The sequence below is a fragment of the Anastrepha ludens genome, chromosome 2 (assembly GCF_028408465.1).
Source record: "Anastrepha ludens isolate Willacy chromosome 2, idAnaLude1.1, whole genome shotgun sequence".
Taxonomy (NCBI): domain Eukaryota; kingdom Metazoa; phylum Arthropoda; class Insecta; order Diptera; family Tephritidae; genus Anastrepha; species Anastrepha ludens.
This window is the reverse complement of record NC_071498.1, coordinates 103,334,641-103,354,476: the sequence shown is the minus strand read 5'-3', so window position 1 is coordinate 103,354,476 and position 19,836 is coordinate 103,334,641. Positions and strand designations below refer to the sequence as shown.

General features: G+C 35.6%; 1 protein-coding gene across 1 annotated transcript in view; it reads right to left on the bottom strand.

Moving 5' to 3' along the window:
* LOC128854975 (calexcitin-1) overlaps window positions 1–19,836 on the bottom strand; it is a 65,801-nt gene that overhangs the window by 13,464 nt on the left and 32,501 nt on the right. The window contains exons 3-4 of the mRNA XM_054089506.1: window positions 10,418–10,470; window positions 9,828–9,947 (exon numbers count right to left, since the gene is read on the bottom strand). Coding sequence (XP_053945481.1) covers window positions 9,828–9,947; window positions 10,418–10,470 — 173 coding nt within the window. The remainder of the gene's footprint in view (window positions 1–9,827; window positions 9,948–10,417; window positions 10,471–19,836) is intronic.

The following is a 19,836-nucleotide window of genomic DNA, read 5'->3' as shown; positions in this document are numbered from 1 at the left end:
CCGATAATTTGAAATTCATAAAATAATATTTTTAAGGTGAGTCACATTTCAATTTGGGGGCATTAAAATCGCTTTACAAATGAGCGATGGTTTATTTGTAGGTTTTACTTTAATAAGACTAAAAAAGAGAAAAAAAATAAAAAATCCACACGAATCTTAATTATCCAACTGCAAAAAGGAAGAGAAAAGAAATAAATCTAAAAAAATAAATTGAAACAATTTAGAAAAAGATTTAATAATTGAAACAATTCAAAAAAATATTTAATAATTAAAGAAAGATTTTAAAATAAATTGAAACAATTTTGAAAAAGATTTAATAATTAAAGAAAGATTTTAAAATAAATTGAAACAATTCAAAAAAAGATTTAATAATTAAAGAAAGATTTTAAAATAAATTGAAACAATTTTGAAAAAGATTTAATAAAGAAAAAAGATTTAATAATACATTGAAATGATTTAGAAAAAGATTTAATAATAAGGAAACTCATTCAATGTTGAAAACTTTTATATAAAGTTTTTTAAAATTAAATACTTTTGTTTCTTTGTAGCATTTATATGTATGTCGGAAACTAATGGATATGTCAAGCAATAATGTATTGTTGAGCGAATCAATGGTGGTACACTTTGCACTAGGAAAACAACTAGAAAAATACTTGTGAAATTATCGAAAGTAAAAGCATAAGAAGCTATGAAAAGCGAAATTTAAGAAAAGAACTATGAAAAGTAAAAGACGTCTGAAAAAATAATATTCCAAAGCACACTAAAGTAGGTCATTAGAGTTTTGGTGATTGAATGAAGAAGATTCGATGCCAGAATGGAAGATTCAATATATTTGTTTTTAATTTCTTTAAAAAAAATCATACTAAGCACACCTTAAGTCTATTAGCACACACAAATAGCGAATTGCGGGAGATACCGATAGTGCAAACCATATATCTCAGGCGGCTAAAACAGTCTATGACGACGGAATCATCTGAACATAGATAACCTCAGTATTCAAAACTAATTGAAATATCAATGCCCATTATTTTATTATAATCTGTTGCTTCCTTTGTATTTAATTGGTTTTCTTAAATAATGATTAAAATTGCTTGATTTCCAATTTTATTCATTTTTTTTATAGAAATTAATTGATGTCATAAATATGACTAAAAACAAAACTTTTTGGTTCAACATCGTTATTTCTTTCCCATTTTAGAAAAGCCCTTCCCTCAGATTGTTTTCTTATTATTTCCACTAATAGCTGGAACTATGCTTAGTAATTCCTTAAAGTTTGAAAGTGGTATTCTCAGCTCTAGCAAAGCGCTGGCATACCTACTCGTATATTACGTTTATTTGCAAGTCGGCCGAAGCATCTCTACATGTTAGATTAGTATTGTACTTAGGCAGATGTCTAATATTCTCGAAAAGTTATGGGAAACTCGCTATTGAAATTTTCAGGGAGTCCTAAGAATAATCTTAGTTATCAATAAAAAAACTAAACATTTGTTATAAAATAATTAAATTTATTTCTAAAAAAACTTATTTATAAAAAGTTTTCTAAAACTTCAGTTTTTTAACAGTAATAAAAAAAATAATTAAGAAACATAAATATTTTTTATAAAAATATTTATTAAAAAATTCAATTTTTTTAATAAAAATTTAAGTTTTTTAATAATATGTTAAGTTTGTTAACAAACTTTTTTTTCTATCTAAATTTTCTTCGCAAAAGCAAATTTTATCCTATAAATTAAAAAAAATTAAAAAAATGTTTAATAGAAGCTCTAACTTCAAAACATTCAATACTAAAATTTTCAACATTGAATGAATTTCATTATTGTTAATTTTTTTCAAAATTTTTCCAGTTTACTTCTTATTATATTGATGTTTATAAATAAATAATTGCAGGTTTTTTTTATTAAATTTTTAAAGGTTTTTAATAAAATATGGGAGGTTGAATTAGTTTTAAAGGTGACACACAGATGGCGCTATTTATCACTTTATCGCGTTGGCAATACTGAATATATATTCATGACAAAGCCTCATTCCTAGGCTTTGTTTATCAGTATCTGTCATTTCGCTGAAGTATAAACAACGCAGTGTTTTCGTGCTCCGAGTATGTCAACTTTCGTGCCGTCGAAACGCAATTTGCGGGAAGCTTTGCTTTTCTGCTTCAATTTGAAAAAAAATACAGCCCAAGCCCGTGAATTGCTGCAGGAGGCCTACCCAGACCATACTCCGTCGATTTCAACATGTGAGTACTGGTTTCGACGATTCAAAAGTGGTGATTTTCACACCGAAGACAAGGAGCGTCTTGGCCAGCCCAAAAAGTTCGAGGACGCGGAATTGGGGGAATTGGTAAACGAGGACTCGTGCCAAACCCAAGAAGAGCTTGCTGAATCATTGGGCGTTGATAAATCAACCGTTTGCAAGCATCTAAAAGCGATGGGAATGATCCAAAAGCAAGGACATTGAGTCCCGTACGAGTTGAAGCTGCGCGACGTCGAACGGCGATTTTTACGTGCGAATTGCTGATCGAGCGACAAAATTGGAAGGGTTTTTTGCATCGGGTGGTGACTGGCGACGAAAAATGGATCCACTACGATAACCCAAAACGCAAAAAATCATGGGGTTTGCCCGGCCACGCATCAACGTCGACGGGCAAGCAGAATATTCACGGCAAGAAAATCATGCTCTGCATTTGGTGGGATCAGGTCGGCGTCGTATATTTTGAGCTGCTCCAACCGGGCGAAACAATCACGGGGGATCGTTACCGACTGCAATTGATGCGTTTAAGCCGGGCATTGAAAGAAAAACGGCCGGAAACGGTAAAAAGGCACGACAAGGTTATTTTGCAACATGACAACGCTCGGCCGCATGTTGCTCAACCTGTCAAAAAATACCTTGGAACGCTTGGCTGGGAAGTGTTACCCCACCCGCCGTATAGTCCAGACATAGCTCCCTCCGATTATCATTTGTTCGATTTGGCGGACCAGCGGTTCTCCTCCTACGAGGCTACCAAAATATGGGTTGAGTCATGGATAGCCAAGCAGCGGCCAGAATTTTGGAGAAACGGCATCCGGAAATTGCCCGAAAGATGGGCGAAAGTTGTAGCTAGCGATGGCCAATACTTCGAATAAAATATTTTGTACCGTTTTTTCACAATAAAGCCCCAAATCTTCGAAAAAAACCTTTAAAACTAATTCAATCTCCAATATAAGCAAATTTTATCCTAAAAAATTTAAGTTTTTTAATGAAAATTGAAAAAAAATTAGGTTATTTAAAACACATTTAATTTTTTTGATAAAAACAGTAAATTTTATCCTACAAAATTTAAGTTTTCTAATATAAATTTAAAAAAATGTATGTTTCTTAATAAACAATTTCTTATAAAAATTTTTAATAAAAAATTTAAGTTTGCCCACTTGACAGGGAAATCGATCACATAACTCAGCCAAACAAATACTGATTTTTATATTTTTTTGTTCTGTTTTTGCATTGGCTATTGGTGGAATGATTGTAATAAAATTTTATTTTTCAAAATCACGCTCTAGTCTTATTAAATATTATATTAAACATCTGTTCAGAAATCAATCTATTTAAAAAGTAAATCACCCATTACTCGCCTGCCTTATTGTACAGGCAGCAATAAGCACCACTCTAAGTAAAGAAATAAATACCACTCTAAGTAACTTGAACAAAAACAACACGAACCCAGTTCAGTAACAAACAAAGATGAAACAAAGCTACACAGATGGCTCTATGGTCGACAATGATACAAAATACAGTACCTTCTGCTCAAATATGAACGAGACGTTATCAATAAAACGGGCCGCGGATGACATATGGAAAAAAAATTAATTGTTTGTTTTTTGGTAGGACTGTTATAAGCTTCCATGGCAAATTTCAGCGTGATATGTCACATAGTTTGTTTTCTGTGCTACTGTAAACAAGTCAAGCTCGAGTGTGTTCTTCGAATTCTCTTTTATGACTTCAATTGTCTCAAAATGTTTTTCACGGAGCGGTAACTTGAGCTTGGGAAACAGGAAAAAGTCACATGATTATTGATAACGTCTCGTTCATATTTGAGCAGAAGGTATAACCTTACAAAATGAAGTTATACAAATTTCAAACCTTCCCTATTGCTCAATATACTTCGCAGAAATTATAGCCATATTCGAAGTTATAAACACAATAAAGAGCAAAACCAAAAAATGTCGAAATATGCTGTGATTCCCTTTCGGCTATCAACTCTATAGAAAATATATGCATTAGAAATATTATGACAGCAAAACACCTTAAAATAAAAATAATTTGTGTGACGGGACACGCCAACATAACCGGAATCGAATTCGCCGATTATACCGCCAAACAAGCACATCAAGCACCAGTACTAACGAGAGAAAACTTCAACTTAACTGACATATAAAAAACATGCCTATACTAAACAGCACCGTGAATAGATCTCAACTAATGACAGGTACCAACAAGGAGGAACCGATTTTTAAAATCCTACTTCCTAACGAATATAGATTATCTATACACTTTAGGTATCAACAACCTTTTACGCTTTGTTAAAAGCTCAGGATGGTTCAATATGGAGAGGGAAATGTAGCCCAGCCCCCGCGGCTCACAACGGACCCATTTCGTGGTCTAAGTGGCATCGCTGTCTCTATGTGCGATGCGGCTGGCAAACCTAGCCTACCAACAAGTAAACTATCCAAAAACCCATTTAATAAATAGACTTATATTAAGTTCGGACGACTTCGTCTTGGGCATATGAAGACTACACACGGACATCTCATGACCCACACCAACCCAAGTACATGCACGTGCAATGTAAGAAATAATATACCCATATCCTCCTCCATTACCGAATATACTCCGCCCGCAGAAGACAAATCTTCAGCAACTCAAACCCAAAGGTCCACCTATCTTCTCCAACTTCCTATTCAATATCTCAGAACCAGGCTTCTACTTTTATATGGCAATACACTGACCACACTTTCCTGCCCCACGAACCCCTCCTTACAGGGAAGCCCAAAGCTATATATGTCCGTGATGTGGATCACTCTCCACGGTGCACCTCCTATTAAACGAATGGCCGCGTCTGCAAGGCCACAGGTTCTAAATATTTTAGAATATTAAGCCAACCGAACTTCTTGACAAACCCTCTTCACTCCCACGATAATCGGTTCTACGTTATCGGAACGACGCTGATTAATATCCGGCCAAAAACTGTCACTTCATCAGTATTCTCGGTACTTGTATGGGGAATGTTTATGCTACTACAACAACAACAAAATCTCTTCAGAAAATATTAACAAAATATATTATATATTTGGAAGCCTTCTCATTACAGAATTTGTGCGCGTCAATAATCGGGTTATGTGTCTCCTGGTAGCGCTTTGTATATAAGTCTTGGTTAGGTATATATCAAAGTACATCAGTCATGGTCCTAAGCCACTAGATGGCGCAAAATTAATCAGCCTATCCGAAGATTTACATATAATTTTTGCAAATGGCGTCATAAATACGTCAACCATATTTGCCACTTGTGAACTAGGCAGCTGAGATGGAGCGCGTAAAGGTCAAAATACAGATTTGCATCACTCAAAATCATTTTTTATTTATGTATTGTAGTAAAAAAGTTATTCAAAAACAAAATTAGATGAATAATTTTGTGCCACCTGGATCTAACAGCCAATATTGTAATGATAGAGTGGTAAACGTTGCCAGGGTGGTACTTTTCTAAGCATTTTTAATATATCTAGTGAATAATAATAATAATAATAACAGTAAAAAAACTTCGCTTCGCAATCGAGAGAAATCGAATAATTGAATATTTTTTAAGGGAGGGACGGTATGAGCCACGTATTTCATGTCTAGAATGATATTTAGGCAAAAAGGAATAATAATTAGCTATTCCACTTGCGTACTGGTGCCAACTTTCCTCTCACTAGTTTCATTTAATTAATTCAATATGTATCTGAACTAACTAACTGTCCAACTGAGCCTCTATATTCTCATCAACACCAAAAATTAGATTTCATATAGCCAGAGAAATTACCTATGAAATAAATGCGATCAATATAACGGAAATTGAAAAAATCCTAAAAAAATAATTTATTCAATGCAGAATTTCTCAATCGGCTGAATTTGGGACTACAAACAGCTGCCATAAATTCCTGCGTGACAATCACAGTGCGCATAACGGCCACCATTTATTGTTGCTTGTCATTTTGCGCAGTGGATGCAGTGGGTGCTTACCACTACATAAGTACATGCTCAAACACATACCAACATATATGTATGTCAAAGGGTACAGAGATCTGAGAGGCGTTGGAAGCGGGGGCGTACCAGCTGCTCACTCAATTGAAATGAAAGCGCGAGCTTGCAAATTATTTACTGGACCCAAAAAAAAAAAACAAAAAAAAAAGAATGGATACCTATTCAAACAATTGCATTTGCATTCGCAACTCTATCTGCATTTGTACTATAATTGTGTGTGTCGGTGTGTGTATGTGTATGCCTCGGTTGGGACGCGTTTGCATGTCCAATTCACGCAGCATTGAGTTTTAGGTTTGTGACATAGAAGATATTTATGCGACATTGGCAGTGAAGTGGCGAAAGCAAACTCACAGCGGAGCGGAACCAAAAAACTTGAATAAACAGCCGAATAGGATTGGGTGAAATGTAAACACAAAAAAAAAAAAAATGGAAATGGAAAAATATTACAAACTTAGAAAATCTAGCTTCTTCGAATAAAAATATCCTACGGGTGTTTCAAGGTGAACCAGTTGTTGTAGTAAGTAAGAATATTTGTTGATTTGCAAATTTTCTTGAAATTTCAAATTTTTGCGGGTAAAAGCACAAGCAACGAAAATCTACACATCATAATCAAAAATGTCGAAACAAGCCGTCCACCCTAAATTTATTTGGCTACATATACATACATACCTACATAAGTATGCAAATGTATTTTTTGGTATTGAAATGTGCCAAAGTTATGCTCAAGTGGTGCTGAAACTGTTGAAGTAGTACCTGTCAATGCCAAAGAATTGCAGACAAAATGACCCCTTGGCACATTCAAATTTACTGCCAAAATGAAGAGCGAAGATAAAGTGTCAGTGTCGTTTGGAATTACAGTTATTAACTACCCAGTGAAAAATGCATGAAGTAAGTTGGAAAATTCCATAAACTTGTATGAACGCCCTTGAATGAGAGGGAAGCTCAAAAAGATTGGCAATTAATAGAAAATATAAGTCGAGTCTTATCTCATTCCCGGAAGTCTTTTGGTATTTAAAACTATCACAGAAGATATCTAGCTTTGTTCTCGTCTATCACTAAAGTCATTCGTTTTAATTTTTTCTTATTATTGCACTAAAAACTTTATCTATGACAGCTGCGAGTGTTAAAGACATCTGCATTCCAATGGAATGGAATGGAATTGCAGATTGCCGAAAATTTTCAGGCATTCAAACAATATTGCTTACTGCACTTAAGGCTAAGCTTGGATTTAAAGCATAGGGGAAGACAGGTGGGATAGAGATTCATTATTCCTCTACAATCTTCCCAGATTTTATAAAAATCTTAGCAGTTTGTCGAGAGAAAGAGAATGAAGCTCGTTCATTCTCAGTATATCCGACCCAAAAATGTATCATCGGAGTCTGGCGAAAGTCAAACAGCGGCAGAGAAACTGCTCTGAACTATTTCCATCCTCCAAATAAGATGTGCATGGTTAATCATCGATGATGAATATGCTAACCATATGTCGTACCAATTGTACTATCACCCTGTCAGGCCTCGATATACCCGACTATCCCTTCTATACTTGGCTCTAAAATTTACTCCATTACTTTATTTACTGCCTTGAGCACCAAAGTTTCTCGGTGTCCATATAAGCGCAAGTTCATTCCACCTTGCAACGAAGTTTAGACTCAATTTGCATTCCTGAACTAATTTTAAGACGTGCGAGCGGCCTTCAGAGGAACTTGGCTATCACTACAGACTCTGATTTTGATTCCATGGCACTTTTCATCAGTTATACAATCTGTTCCTTTACGTATTGCAGAAATTTCCAATTGAAAAACTGTTGATATCATATCTAAAAGAGTGAAACATTATTGCTATCTATATGTTATGCCTCCCTAGTACCATTTTCAGTCTTCATATCCAATCCATCAAAATATGAAGCATAGCTTATAAATAAATACCGAAAAATACTGTAAAATCCATATATCAAATATCAAGCCTCCTGTGGTTACTTAAAGCATAGGTCACGAAGAAATTAAGTAACTGCTAGCTTTCACTTCACCTTGTCACCTTCCAATCACTTAATCGTTACAATAAATTTAGAGTAACGATTCTAGCCTCAACTACCAGAACCAACTTGCCAAACCTAAGTTGTTACTTCAACGCAAATCAGCATTAGCAGAGTCTGTTGAAAGCTACACGTTTTAGAAGATGGAGCGACAATCTGTTGGCTTTAAACCTGAAAGAGCCGGTTGCTTGTCGGTCGGTTGGTGTGATATTAAAGTTTTACAGAAAAGCCGCCATTCACGTAGGATGGATCTCTCATGCAATTTTTCACTTGTAGATGGTAAGGTAAAACCCCATTTTGCCACATTTTGCTTAGCGATATACGAAGCTCCCGAATGAAGTGTTATTCACGAATCCTGAATATTCCAATAAAGAATAGAGTAACGCTCACACAAAGCCGACCACACAAAACCCTTTTCCTTTATCGAGTTGGCTGGATCTAAGCCCGGACTTAGGTTTGGTGGAAAACTTATAGGCAAATGTTTCTGGAAAAACAGACACCAGTTCGTGAGTGGGCGAACTTTGATCTTTCTGATTTGCTATTCAAATCACCGCCTATCATTAGTCCGGAAAAATATTGGAAAGCAAATTAATTTCTTTCTGATACCGAGTTTTGTTCAGAGTAATACGAGCAGCTCCGACAAACCTCATTACTTTCACTTTCTTTGCGATCTGTAGCATTTTTCGAGCAATAAACTTTCAAAAAAGTGGCAAAATTGAAATTTGGCTCCGGGAATACGTTCAAAGGGAAACATTTTAATCGATTTATGTAGTTTAATTTTTTAAATGCTTAAATAGTGGCAAGCAATAAACTAAATTAGTTTATTTAAGCACCACTGGTCGGGAAAGAGTTATTTTTCTTTTTAGTTGAATAGATTAATTTCACTTTTTTACTAAGTTTATTTATTTTTTATGCAATTGCAACACTTTTAGGTTTAGATATTATAACTTGGTAGCTGTTTTTAATTTCGCATAGAAAAAGTGGTCATTTGAGCTGCAGTGATAAGGAGGGGCCCTACAGTTTCAAACCATCTTGGACCTAATGAAAAATAATTTTTTTGTTTAGCAAAAAAGCACTCTGAGGTTTCTCATTGTCTGCGCAACCGTTTTCTATCACTTAGTCTTTCATGTTGACTGTAGGCTTGTACTACGGGACCAGACGACTTTCTACGTACACGTACGTACGACGAACGTACACTAAAAATAACCTAATCTAAGTTTTTGATATAGGAGCTGCTCAGATTCAACCTAAAAATTTCAAATCCCTTATGACCATGGAATATAAAAAATGATAATTTTTTTAGAGGTATCTCAAATACGGCTTAAGTTAATCTAGGATCATCCCATATCGTAACGCTAATTCAATTGCCTAGCATTGATATGCAAATTGCCAAATAAATTAAAAGCCCACACATGGGTGGATTTTTATCACTGCACACAAGAAAAAAAAACCATTTAGTGTTTGTTTTTGTTTTTTTTTTTTTTAATTTTTTTAGCCTTTGCCTGTCCTTTAGTTATGCACTCACCTGTCCATCGTTGTCCTTGTCAGCTTTGGAACGCAGACCCTCCCAGATTTCCAACATCACCGCATGAATCTCCTTATTCTTGGGTGTATCCTTTGCCCAGCCACGTAGTTGGCACACACGCTGAAAAAATTGCAAAACGTGAAAGCACAACCAAAATGAAAATTAAAGGAAAAAAAAAATATGTCACTAACAGTAAAACAACAATAGCAGCGACAATAAAATGTACATATAAGAGAGATAAAAAGTAAACGAGAGTGAGCGCACAATTCTCCACACAAGGGCGGACGCATAAATTACTTGGCATTTTCGGGCACACACCTCGGGACAGAATTTTACACTCATATATATGTGATTATACATGTGTGTGCAACACAAAAACATACAGACAACCAAAAAAGTGGTCGAAACAAAACTAAAAAAAATTCCTGCGCGCAACAACAAATATGCAGGCAATTATTTGCATGCAAATAAATTTCGCTCAAGTGTTGTGCGTTGCCATTTTTTGTGCGCTACCTCGTGTGTTGTGGAAATGAAAGAAAAACTTTCAGGAAGTAAAATTTCAAGCAAAACTTTTTCCCACCAAAACTCACCTCAATGGCCAATTCGAAGTCTTTAACGTCGATTTCGCCACTCTGATTGACATCTGTTGACAGTTGGAATAACGCAGTGAGGGCGGTTCCGGACGAAGTTAGCAGTTGGATAGTTTGTTAAAGTTTTCAAGGCACATTGTTGCACATCGATTGTTGATTGTTTGTATGCGTAGTGGATTGGTTTATTGTTGGGTTATTTAGTGATGTTGACGGTTGTCCATGCGCCATGGTGTACAGAGAGTGGAGAAGAAAAAAAGTAAAGAAAAATTACTCAATTATTTTTTTGAGTAGAAGCAATTTTAAAATTGTTAAAGTAAGTTTAAAAATTTGGAAGTCAATGTGCGTATGATATAGCCTGCTTAGTTTAGGGAGATTGGAAAAACCGAGGATGACGAAAATGATAACTGAGCTATTGCGGGAGTTTGCTTACGAGTTTATTTATTTCAGTTCGAAGACACTGTGGCTCGAAGACACTGGAAGGGATGCTTATTGTGACGCAGTTCGTATAAAATCCTCTCAATACTCTAAATACAAATTGGAAGATAGGATGATCGTTAGTTTGTCAAAACAGGGTTGCAGGAAGAGTGCTGCTGATAACCATCGGTATATTTTTGTGCACCTGCAAAGCCAATAACGAAAATAACAGTTGCGCTTCGATTGGCAGAAGCAATACTTCAGGGTCGACTAGCAGGGAAGAAGCCATTGGTAACAGCATTGCAAGAAGGACACCGAATTGAGTTTGCTCCAGAGCATATATCCGGGACTCGAAATCAGTGGCGTTATATTTTATTCGGCGATGAAATGAAAATAAATAGAGTTGGTCCAGAAGGTAGGAATACATGTGGCGGTCAGAACGTGCAGCAATCGTTCGTCTCACTAATCTTGAAGCACGGGGAGCCTCAATAATGGTGGGTTAAACATAATATAGATGCGGTCAAATACACTTAGATACATCAAAATATAATACTATATTATGCGGAAGAGAATTTACCGATGGTTTGGAGATTTCAACAAGACAATAACCCGAAGCACACTTCTCGTGGCCCTATGTTTCATCTAGGAACTATAGGAAAATATATATATATATACGAGTATACACTTCTCTTGTGGCAAAAAAGTTTTTCGAAGACAATTCGATCTTGGATCAATAGAACATTTTTGGAACGATGTAAAAAATACACTCAGTACGCAGAATATCACAAAGGATCAGGTATTTGAAGAGGCCAAGACAGCCTGTTGAACGCTGCAGAGGTTTAATAATGTCAATGCAAAGTACTAAGTATTTTTTAACGGCTGCACATGTTTATGTTTTAAAAAGATATCTGTTAGACAGCGAGTAAATGAACCTAAGAATGATATATACAGTGATATAACCCCAAAAGCCTTCCCTTAGCTGTGCGCATTTAAACCAGCTCGGCAAACAGAACCATAAGCAAACTTTCAACTTTCTGCATACCTAAGGAAAGCAGACTAAGCGGAAGTCCCTTAAACAACAACTTATTTAGAAAATTAAATATAATAAATTTAAATAAATACATGTAATTTATACCAATATATTTAGTATAAAATTCACGAATAACCGAGTAGTCAGTGCGTATTATTATGTAGTGGATTAATAATTTATAATTCCTTCTAATATAAATGAATAAATAAAATAAAAAAAATTATGTATTTGTTTAGTTAGATATTTTTCTGATCTTCTCGTCGAATCTCTGGGGCACATCCTAATTTTAAATTAGGCTACAGAGTAAAGCTACAGTTTAAAGTAACTGAATCTTATGAGAGGGGTATACAGAACAAGAGGTTTGACATGGTCTGACGAAGAGCGACCGCTACTAGAAAAAACTTTTTCTATCGTTTATTGTTTCATGCCCATAGAAGGCATAGGAATCGGGACCAATCGAAGTAATAGCTTATTCACGTTCAAGAATGTACAATTCTTAGATTAATAAGGTTAAAAAATCTCCAGCTTCTCGCAATTTATAAACGTTTTTCAGCAGAACTGCTTATCACGACCAGAGGCTGCTAGCCTTTTGAAGCGTGTGCTTAGGTAAGTAGTAACATCCGTAGGCCGATTTGGATAAATGTAATTTGGATTTTTAAATTTAATTTTCGATAGTCATTGAAATCCACCCGAAAATGTTCACTAGTTAAGTTGTTCAGATAGTCTTTGATTTTGTTGAATTCAAGCACCTCAAAGGTGCTATGAAAAGGTGCCTTGGATATCCATTCAGTATTCTCGGAAAGTGAATCATAAGATAGTGGGATAGGATAAATGTGGGCAAAAAATCAAAATTCGTCCATTGTGATATCATACGGAGGGGGGAAAACAGAGTAAAAAGAACAAAACAGGCGGAAAAAAGAAAGAAGGGGCCTTTCATTAAAGAAAGACGACAAATAGTAGATAATTACGCTTGTATTAACTAATTAAAGCTACTGATGAAATTCATCAGGTGTGCGATATTTAAACCCGCAATATCCGCAGGTGTAGTAAAAAAGTGAGAGCTCAGTTGTCTGAATCTTTGCTCAACGAGTGCAAAATAGCTGAAAAGAAGGTGCTGAGATGATTACAACTCATCCTTCAGATAGCTTTTGCGGATAGGATTTGACGCAATCTGAAGTATGACCGCATGGATACCTAATTCGAGAGCTGCGGCTTTGTTAGTTTTAGAAGTTCGCCCGAGCGCTTCCGATCTACCCGTGGTCAGAAGAAGATCGCTATTTTGCACATTTGCGCATTAACTCAGCGCTCACTAAGTTGACGTGAGGTCATTCATTCCAGGAGTAGACCACAGTTTCTTAAGAGAACCCCAATACTCTCATTTTCGATGAAACTGTCTCCAGGATCCCCTGTCTAGCCAACTAATCAGCCCAGCAGTTTTCCTCTATGCCAATGTGACCGGAAGCATAAATTTTATGGGGAGCTTTTCCCAGAACACTCTCCCACCAACCCTCCCGTCCAGCTTCGAGCCATCCTTACATCTGGTTGCCATGCCCTGTCTCCAAAGGTGGCACCCCGTCCATTCCTCCCTTGAGGGAGACTGCTTCCACATGATTACGTCAAATGCTGAACTTAACCAAATTTTCCTTCCTATCATAAATTAAATTTTTTTCAATTTAGTACAGAAAACTCAAATCGTAACCCAACTCCTCTGCCATTAGTGAAACGTCACTTGTGATAGTACAAAGGTTATAAATAAAGTTAGTTGTTTTCGCTTAACTCCAAATTCATGCAGGTGTTTCCCATTGGGTCTTCTAAAACCATGATCTATTGAGTTCGAGAGCACATGAAAAAGTTGATTAATTTTATTACTTAATTTTTTTTCTTCTTATTTTAGAAATTCGAATTCTATTTTGAGCATCACGCACACAGCTGTCAGCACTTCCGCATACCACAATCCGTTGACATTGACTGTGGCAGTACAACGGCTCCGGAAGCGCACACTAACATTCATGCCGCACCCAGCCGTGGTCGCCCGTGTCATATTTCGAGTTGCCAACGATGCTTATGAAATAAACTATATGAATTAATTGTTTTTCCATTCGGTTAGAAATAAAACGATTAAATTTAGAATACCACATAAATGCCAGCACAATTTAACAATTAAAATATTATATTACTCATACGCCTATCAAACCCAATAAAGTCGGCCATAGAATATAATGCGCTTTGTGATTGCAATAGTTGGTTATTTTAATAATAATAATTAACCTAACATATATGCATGTGAGTGTGAATATGTGTATGTGCAAGTTTCAAATTCACGGAAATCCGTTGAGAATCGGATTGAGTAAACCATTTTGAAGATATAACTATATAGGTATTTCGGGTCCACAGCCCTAATGTTGCTCCAGTAAAATCGTTCATTTCTATGACCTCCGTAGTACCAGGGGCTAAACAAAGGTGTACTAAATAACCAGTTTCCTGATCTTTAAATATCCAATAAGAAAAAGAAAATAGGTGCTTGGCGGTGCGTTTGTAGCTTTTGGCAAAAAAATTCCACTACGAGCAGATGTTAGGGTAGGAAGCCAAAGCTTGGAGTTGTAGAAGAATTTGTCAAGTTCTTTTGCTCTCCCCGGTGAGCGAACATCTCATTAGCAATCCCTATAAAAGTGAGACTTTTCAACATCGATCTAATTTGCGTCCATTTTCTGATGGAGAAGATGAGTGCCGATAGGTTGAAAGAATTGATAAGGACTGCTTCTTTTATCTTGCAGCCAGAAAATTCTAACTCCACGACAAAAGGTTTGGTAACAGATGGAGGATGAGTGACAGTTCCGGATAGTCTGATCGAAATACTTGAAACCAAGTCACCCATTGCAATAAATGGATGCTGCGATTAGGAACAAGGCGAGTCCTGTGTGAGCGCTACCTATAGTTGAGAAAGGGAGAGATACATACAAAGATTCGTAGAAAATGAGAGCCACCGAAAAACAGAAGTGCGAATATGAACCAGAGGAATTTTCACATTTACTAGTTACACCATGTCGTGGAAATGAAATGGTCCAGTCGAAAAGTTATGATGTGGGAAATGACGGACGCTATGAACGGGTATAATAGCAGCCAGTAATGGTGCCCGCAAACACCGACGTTATCGTAGTCCCTTTCTGTAGCCCGTGAGATAAACAAAATTGAGCAACCCTTGTGGCCGTAGGAGACAACTGTTTTCCTTAGGTTACATATTTACACATTGCATCGGTTTGTGTTTCGTGGTATCGACACAATGTTGGCATTCATATTTTTGCAAACACACTTTTACACACATCGGCGTTATCAGTTACAATTTTTCTTTATTTAATAAACCAAAGACAAAAACTAACAAATGCAAATAAATAATTTATCTATAATTAACATTATTCAATATTGTTTTTATGTTAATTTAATAAAAATTAAAATTAAATTTTAAGTTTATTTTGTAGATGATTTCGAAATGTACTATTTGGTAACACTGTGTGGTGAGAGAGCAATCAGCTGACACGTTTCTACGGAGCAAACTAAATTTTTTTCATTTACCCACGTACACGATCTACGATATTACGAAATGGAACGGTGGTGCTGTTTCATTTGCATGGGGTTCTCAAAAAGGCTTTCGTGTCAGCTGACACGGATCGTATGTTTACGTTGGTGAGTATGAGCACCATAAGTATAGTGAGTAAAGGGATCAATTCAACAAATGCAAGATAACAGAAGAACTGTGATCACCGTACATTTAATCCCGTATTTAAAGCTTTTGCTGAAAGGATTTCGGTACTATAAAATTAAAATTAGAAGTCCGTAACTGACCCTACTATATAAAAACGTTTTTAGAGCTCAAAAGGAGGATAACAAGGAAATATAGAACTTTTCAAGACTCCAAAAAGGCACATTGCTTCCGAAAATTGGATAACTAATAACCAAGCTATAATAAAAAAAAAATTTACGCGGTTTTTAGAAAGATAAAAATATATAAAAAAGTTCGTCATAAAAAAAAACTGCCGTTCGGAATCGGCTTGAAACTGTAGGCCCCACCATTTGTGGAACAATATCAAGACGCACGCCACAAATAAGAGGAGGAGCTCGGCCAAACACCCACAAGGGGTGTACACGCCAATTACATATATATAAAAAAATGTTTTTAATAGGACTATGAATAAGTTCGTGCGGTTTTTTTTCGAAATTTGAAACTTTATTGACGTAAAATGGTTACAAATTTAATATTCAAAATATTGTCCATCGCTTACTACTACTTTTTCCCATCTTTCTGGCAATTCACGGATTCCCTTTGTGAAAAATTCGGTCGGTTTTGCCGCAATCCACGAATCGATCCATTTTTTGACTTCATCGTAATTACGGAAGTGCTGGTCAGCCATTCCATGTTGCATCGATCGGAAGAGATAGTAATCGGATGGCGCAAGGTCTGGACTATACGGCGGGTGGGGTAGGACATCCCATTTGAGCGTTTCTAAGTATGTTTTGACCACTTGTGCAACATGTGGCCGAGCATTGTCATGTTGCAAAATAACTTTGTCGTGTCTATCGGCGTATTGCGGCCGTTTTTCTCGCAGTGCTCGGCTCAAACGCATCAATTGTCGTCGGTAGACATCCCCCGTAATCGTTTCATTCGGTTTCAGTAGCTCATAATACACAACACCCAGCTGGTCCCACCAGATACACAGCATAACCTTCAGGCCATGAATATTCTGCGCCGACGTCGATGTTGAAGCATGGCCAGGGTATCCATACGTTGCCCGACGTTTTGGATTGTCGTAATGGACCCACTTTTCATCGCCAGTCACAATTCGATGCAAAAAACCCTTTCTTTTGTGCCGTTGAAGCAGTTGTTCGCATGCCATAAAACGGCGTTCAACGTCTCTTGGCTTCAATTCATACGGCACCCAATGGCCTACCTTTCGGATCATTCCCATGGCTTTTAAACGTTTGGAAATGGTTGATTGATCAACTCCCAAAGTTTTTGCAACCTCTTCTTGCGTTTGAGCCGGATCTTGATCGAGCAATTCCTCCAATTCGGTATCCATGAACTTTGGCGGCGCACCCTCGCGTTCTTCGTCTTCCAAGCCAAAATCACCACTTTTAAAGCGTGCAAACCACTTCTGGCACGTTCGCTCAGATAGAGCATGCTCACCATAAACTTCCACCAAGATACGATGACTTTCGGCTGCTTTTTTCTTCATATTAAAATAATGAAGAAGAATTCCCCGCAAAAACACATTATTTGGCACGAAATTCGACATTTTCAAGTGTGGTAAAAATATTGTTGTTTACGCTTCAAATAAAAAACTTATACTGACGTTTGTGCCTTACGACAGTAGCTCTCCAATGAATGTTTGGAAATGTGGATCGATGGAATAATAATCAAGTTACGCCATCTGTTGTAAAACCGCACGAACTTATTCATAGTCCTATGTTGTCGAAAACCCCTCAAAATAAGCTTGAATTACAGAAGTGAACCTTTCAAACATATATTTTTATGTGTCGCCCCAATCTACCGCATGGACATATATTGAACATACCCAACAAAAAACGATCAAAGGACAGATATTTCATTGTAATAACGCCCCCTTCAAGTGAAGTACGTAATATTTCAAGAAGTTTATTGTAAAGAGGCCTTGTGAACAAATTTATTATTACTCAAATTAAACTGAAATCTATGTTTTAATCCTTATATGAAGTAGCTCATGTTGGTGGTGGGGAATTAAATGAGAGACCCTTCTGCGCGGCGGAGATCATATAATAAAATATCTGACGAGACTTGGATTTTCTACCATATGTTAGCTTGTTTGCATGTAAAAATGACTCGAACATATTTTCAAAGTCATCCAAAATTGCTTAGCTGTTTCAAACGCCATTTAGGAAGAAGGCAATCTAAGATGCCTATTAATAATAGCTCTCACTTTATTCTATTCACCAATTAAATTTAAATTGGTTTAATAAGCCTTCATTTCTTTCAAATTGTAGACCGCATTTTATAGAAAAGAGTCACATAACTCTAATTCTTAAACATCAATTTCATATACCGACGATTTGCACAGAGTTGCGTTTAGCAATAAAAATAGGCAGAGGTTTTTCTGCTAAACTAAATTAATTGGTTTATAAAGAATTTATTCACAAATTAAGTGCTTGTAGATTGCATGACTCGAATAGGAAAAAAGTGATTTATAATCTTCGGCGATGCAATTGCGAGTAATGACTGTTACATAAAAGCTTACTAGGCAGTTCAGGGTATTTTACAAAGTTGAGTTGAGTTTAAGGTGAGTGTAAAAAGGTAAGTATAAACTTTTAATCGAATTCTATCTTTATTATTTTCTTACAGATCTATCAAATTCATGTTCTCAACGTATATTTTTCACATATTCCATCATATCGAGGACTAATATTCAATGCGGTTTTGACAAAAATGAGTTGTCAGCTCTCATGGCATTAATGTCAAAATTAATATCTAGATTTAAAGTTATTATACTCTTGTTTTGAAAATTTCGCTATCAGATTGATATTATAAGAGCAAAATTCTCTATCAACGTGATTTTGGAGGAACTTTTTTTCATATATTTTTTTGTAAAAAGATTGCAATAAACTAACTAAATAGTTTAAAATATTAGATCTCTTCATTTTTCTGCAAGAACACGTATCAGCAATATTTATGATAAATATAGTTAAAATTCGAATCGTATTAACCTTTTTCTGAATTATAAACAAAAATAAAACGACGGTAAAAAACTAGTTTTATTATGTAACGTAAATTTTTAACGGTGGTAGTATAAAGTATTGAAAATAATTCTCAAATAATACAATAATATAATTTGGTTTTTCGCAGAACAAGGAAAAAATATCTAAATAAAAATATTATATATTATAGTATTTGCCTGAACTAATGCGCAATACCAGAGGAATATATATCGTTCTTGCTAATTTAGAGTAATTTAAAAAAAACTTTGCTAATTTAGACACCAAACAAACAGAAAAAAATCAAAAAATCTGCTTTACTTATACAATCCTGTTCAATGTGCCTTAGTCCGAATCAAAAACTGCCAACAGAAATTTTTTGTTCTTAAGTGGGAGAAATATTTAATTTATAATAATAAAAAAAAAAAATTTTAAATAAATAAAAATAAATCACAACTATTGAAAAATACGAAAAAATATATGTTAGGTGGCTTTCTTCGAAACTATTTATTGTAATGCAAACTTGTTAACATTTTTCTGTTCAAGATAAATTTCAGTGAGCAACAGAAATGGTCAAACAGCAAAGTAAAAATTATGAAAACTATACAAAATATTTTCATAGTTAAGTTTTTGCCTTTCAGTGAATGTTTTAAGATTTCTCTTAGAATTTTTTTTATATTAAAAACCTTTGAAAAAGTTGATAATTATTTATATATTTCGCATACGTAGCAATTTGAAACTAGTAGGCAAATCATTTTTTTTGGTTTTTGCTTTCCTTCAATTATTAAGGTTTGTTCACTTGTGCCATTCGAGTTTTGACACTCTCTTACAAAATGTTGCAACGAAGTAGGGTGATGAAAGTGGAAAAGTTAAATCCCTTTTGATAGAAATGGTAGCAGAAAAGGTTTTTTTATATTTTTGTATTTTATTCTTATGTATTTTTAATGTATTTTTAAATGATCCTTCCCTAAGTTTGAAGTGTCACACATTTCACCTTTCGCATGCATTGCTCCAAAAATGCTCTTTGATGTCCTGATTTAAGCGGTATGTATGCATTCCATGTCATACTGGTCCTGGGCATATCAATACAAACCCTTGAGCTCAGAAGCACACAATTTTGAAAACGAAATGTTTTTGTACAAATTTTACTTCTCCCCCATTTTTACCTAAAATTCCCAGAGTTAGCAATCCAGTGTTTTGCTAAGGGCGCCAAATTGTCAAGAAGGAACGAGAAAACTGCTTACTGAGCAAATCTTTT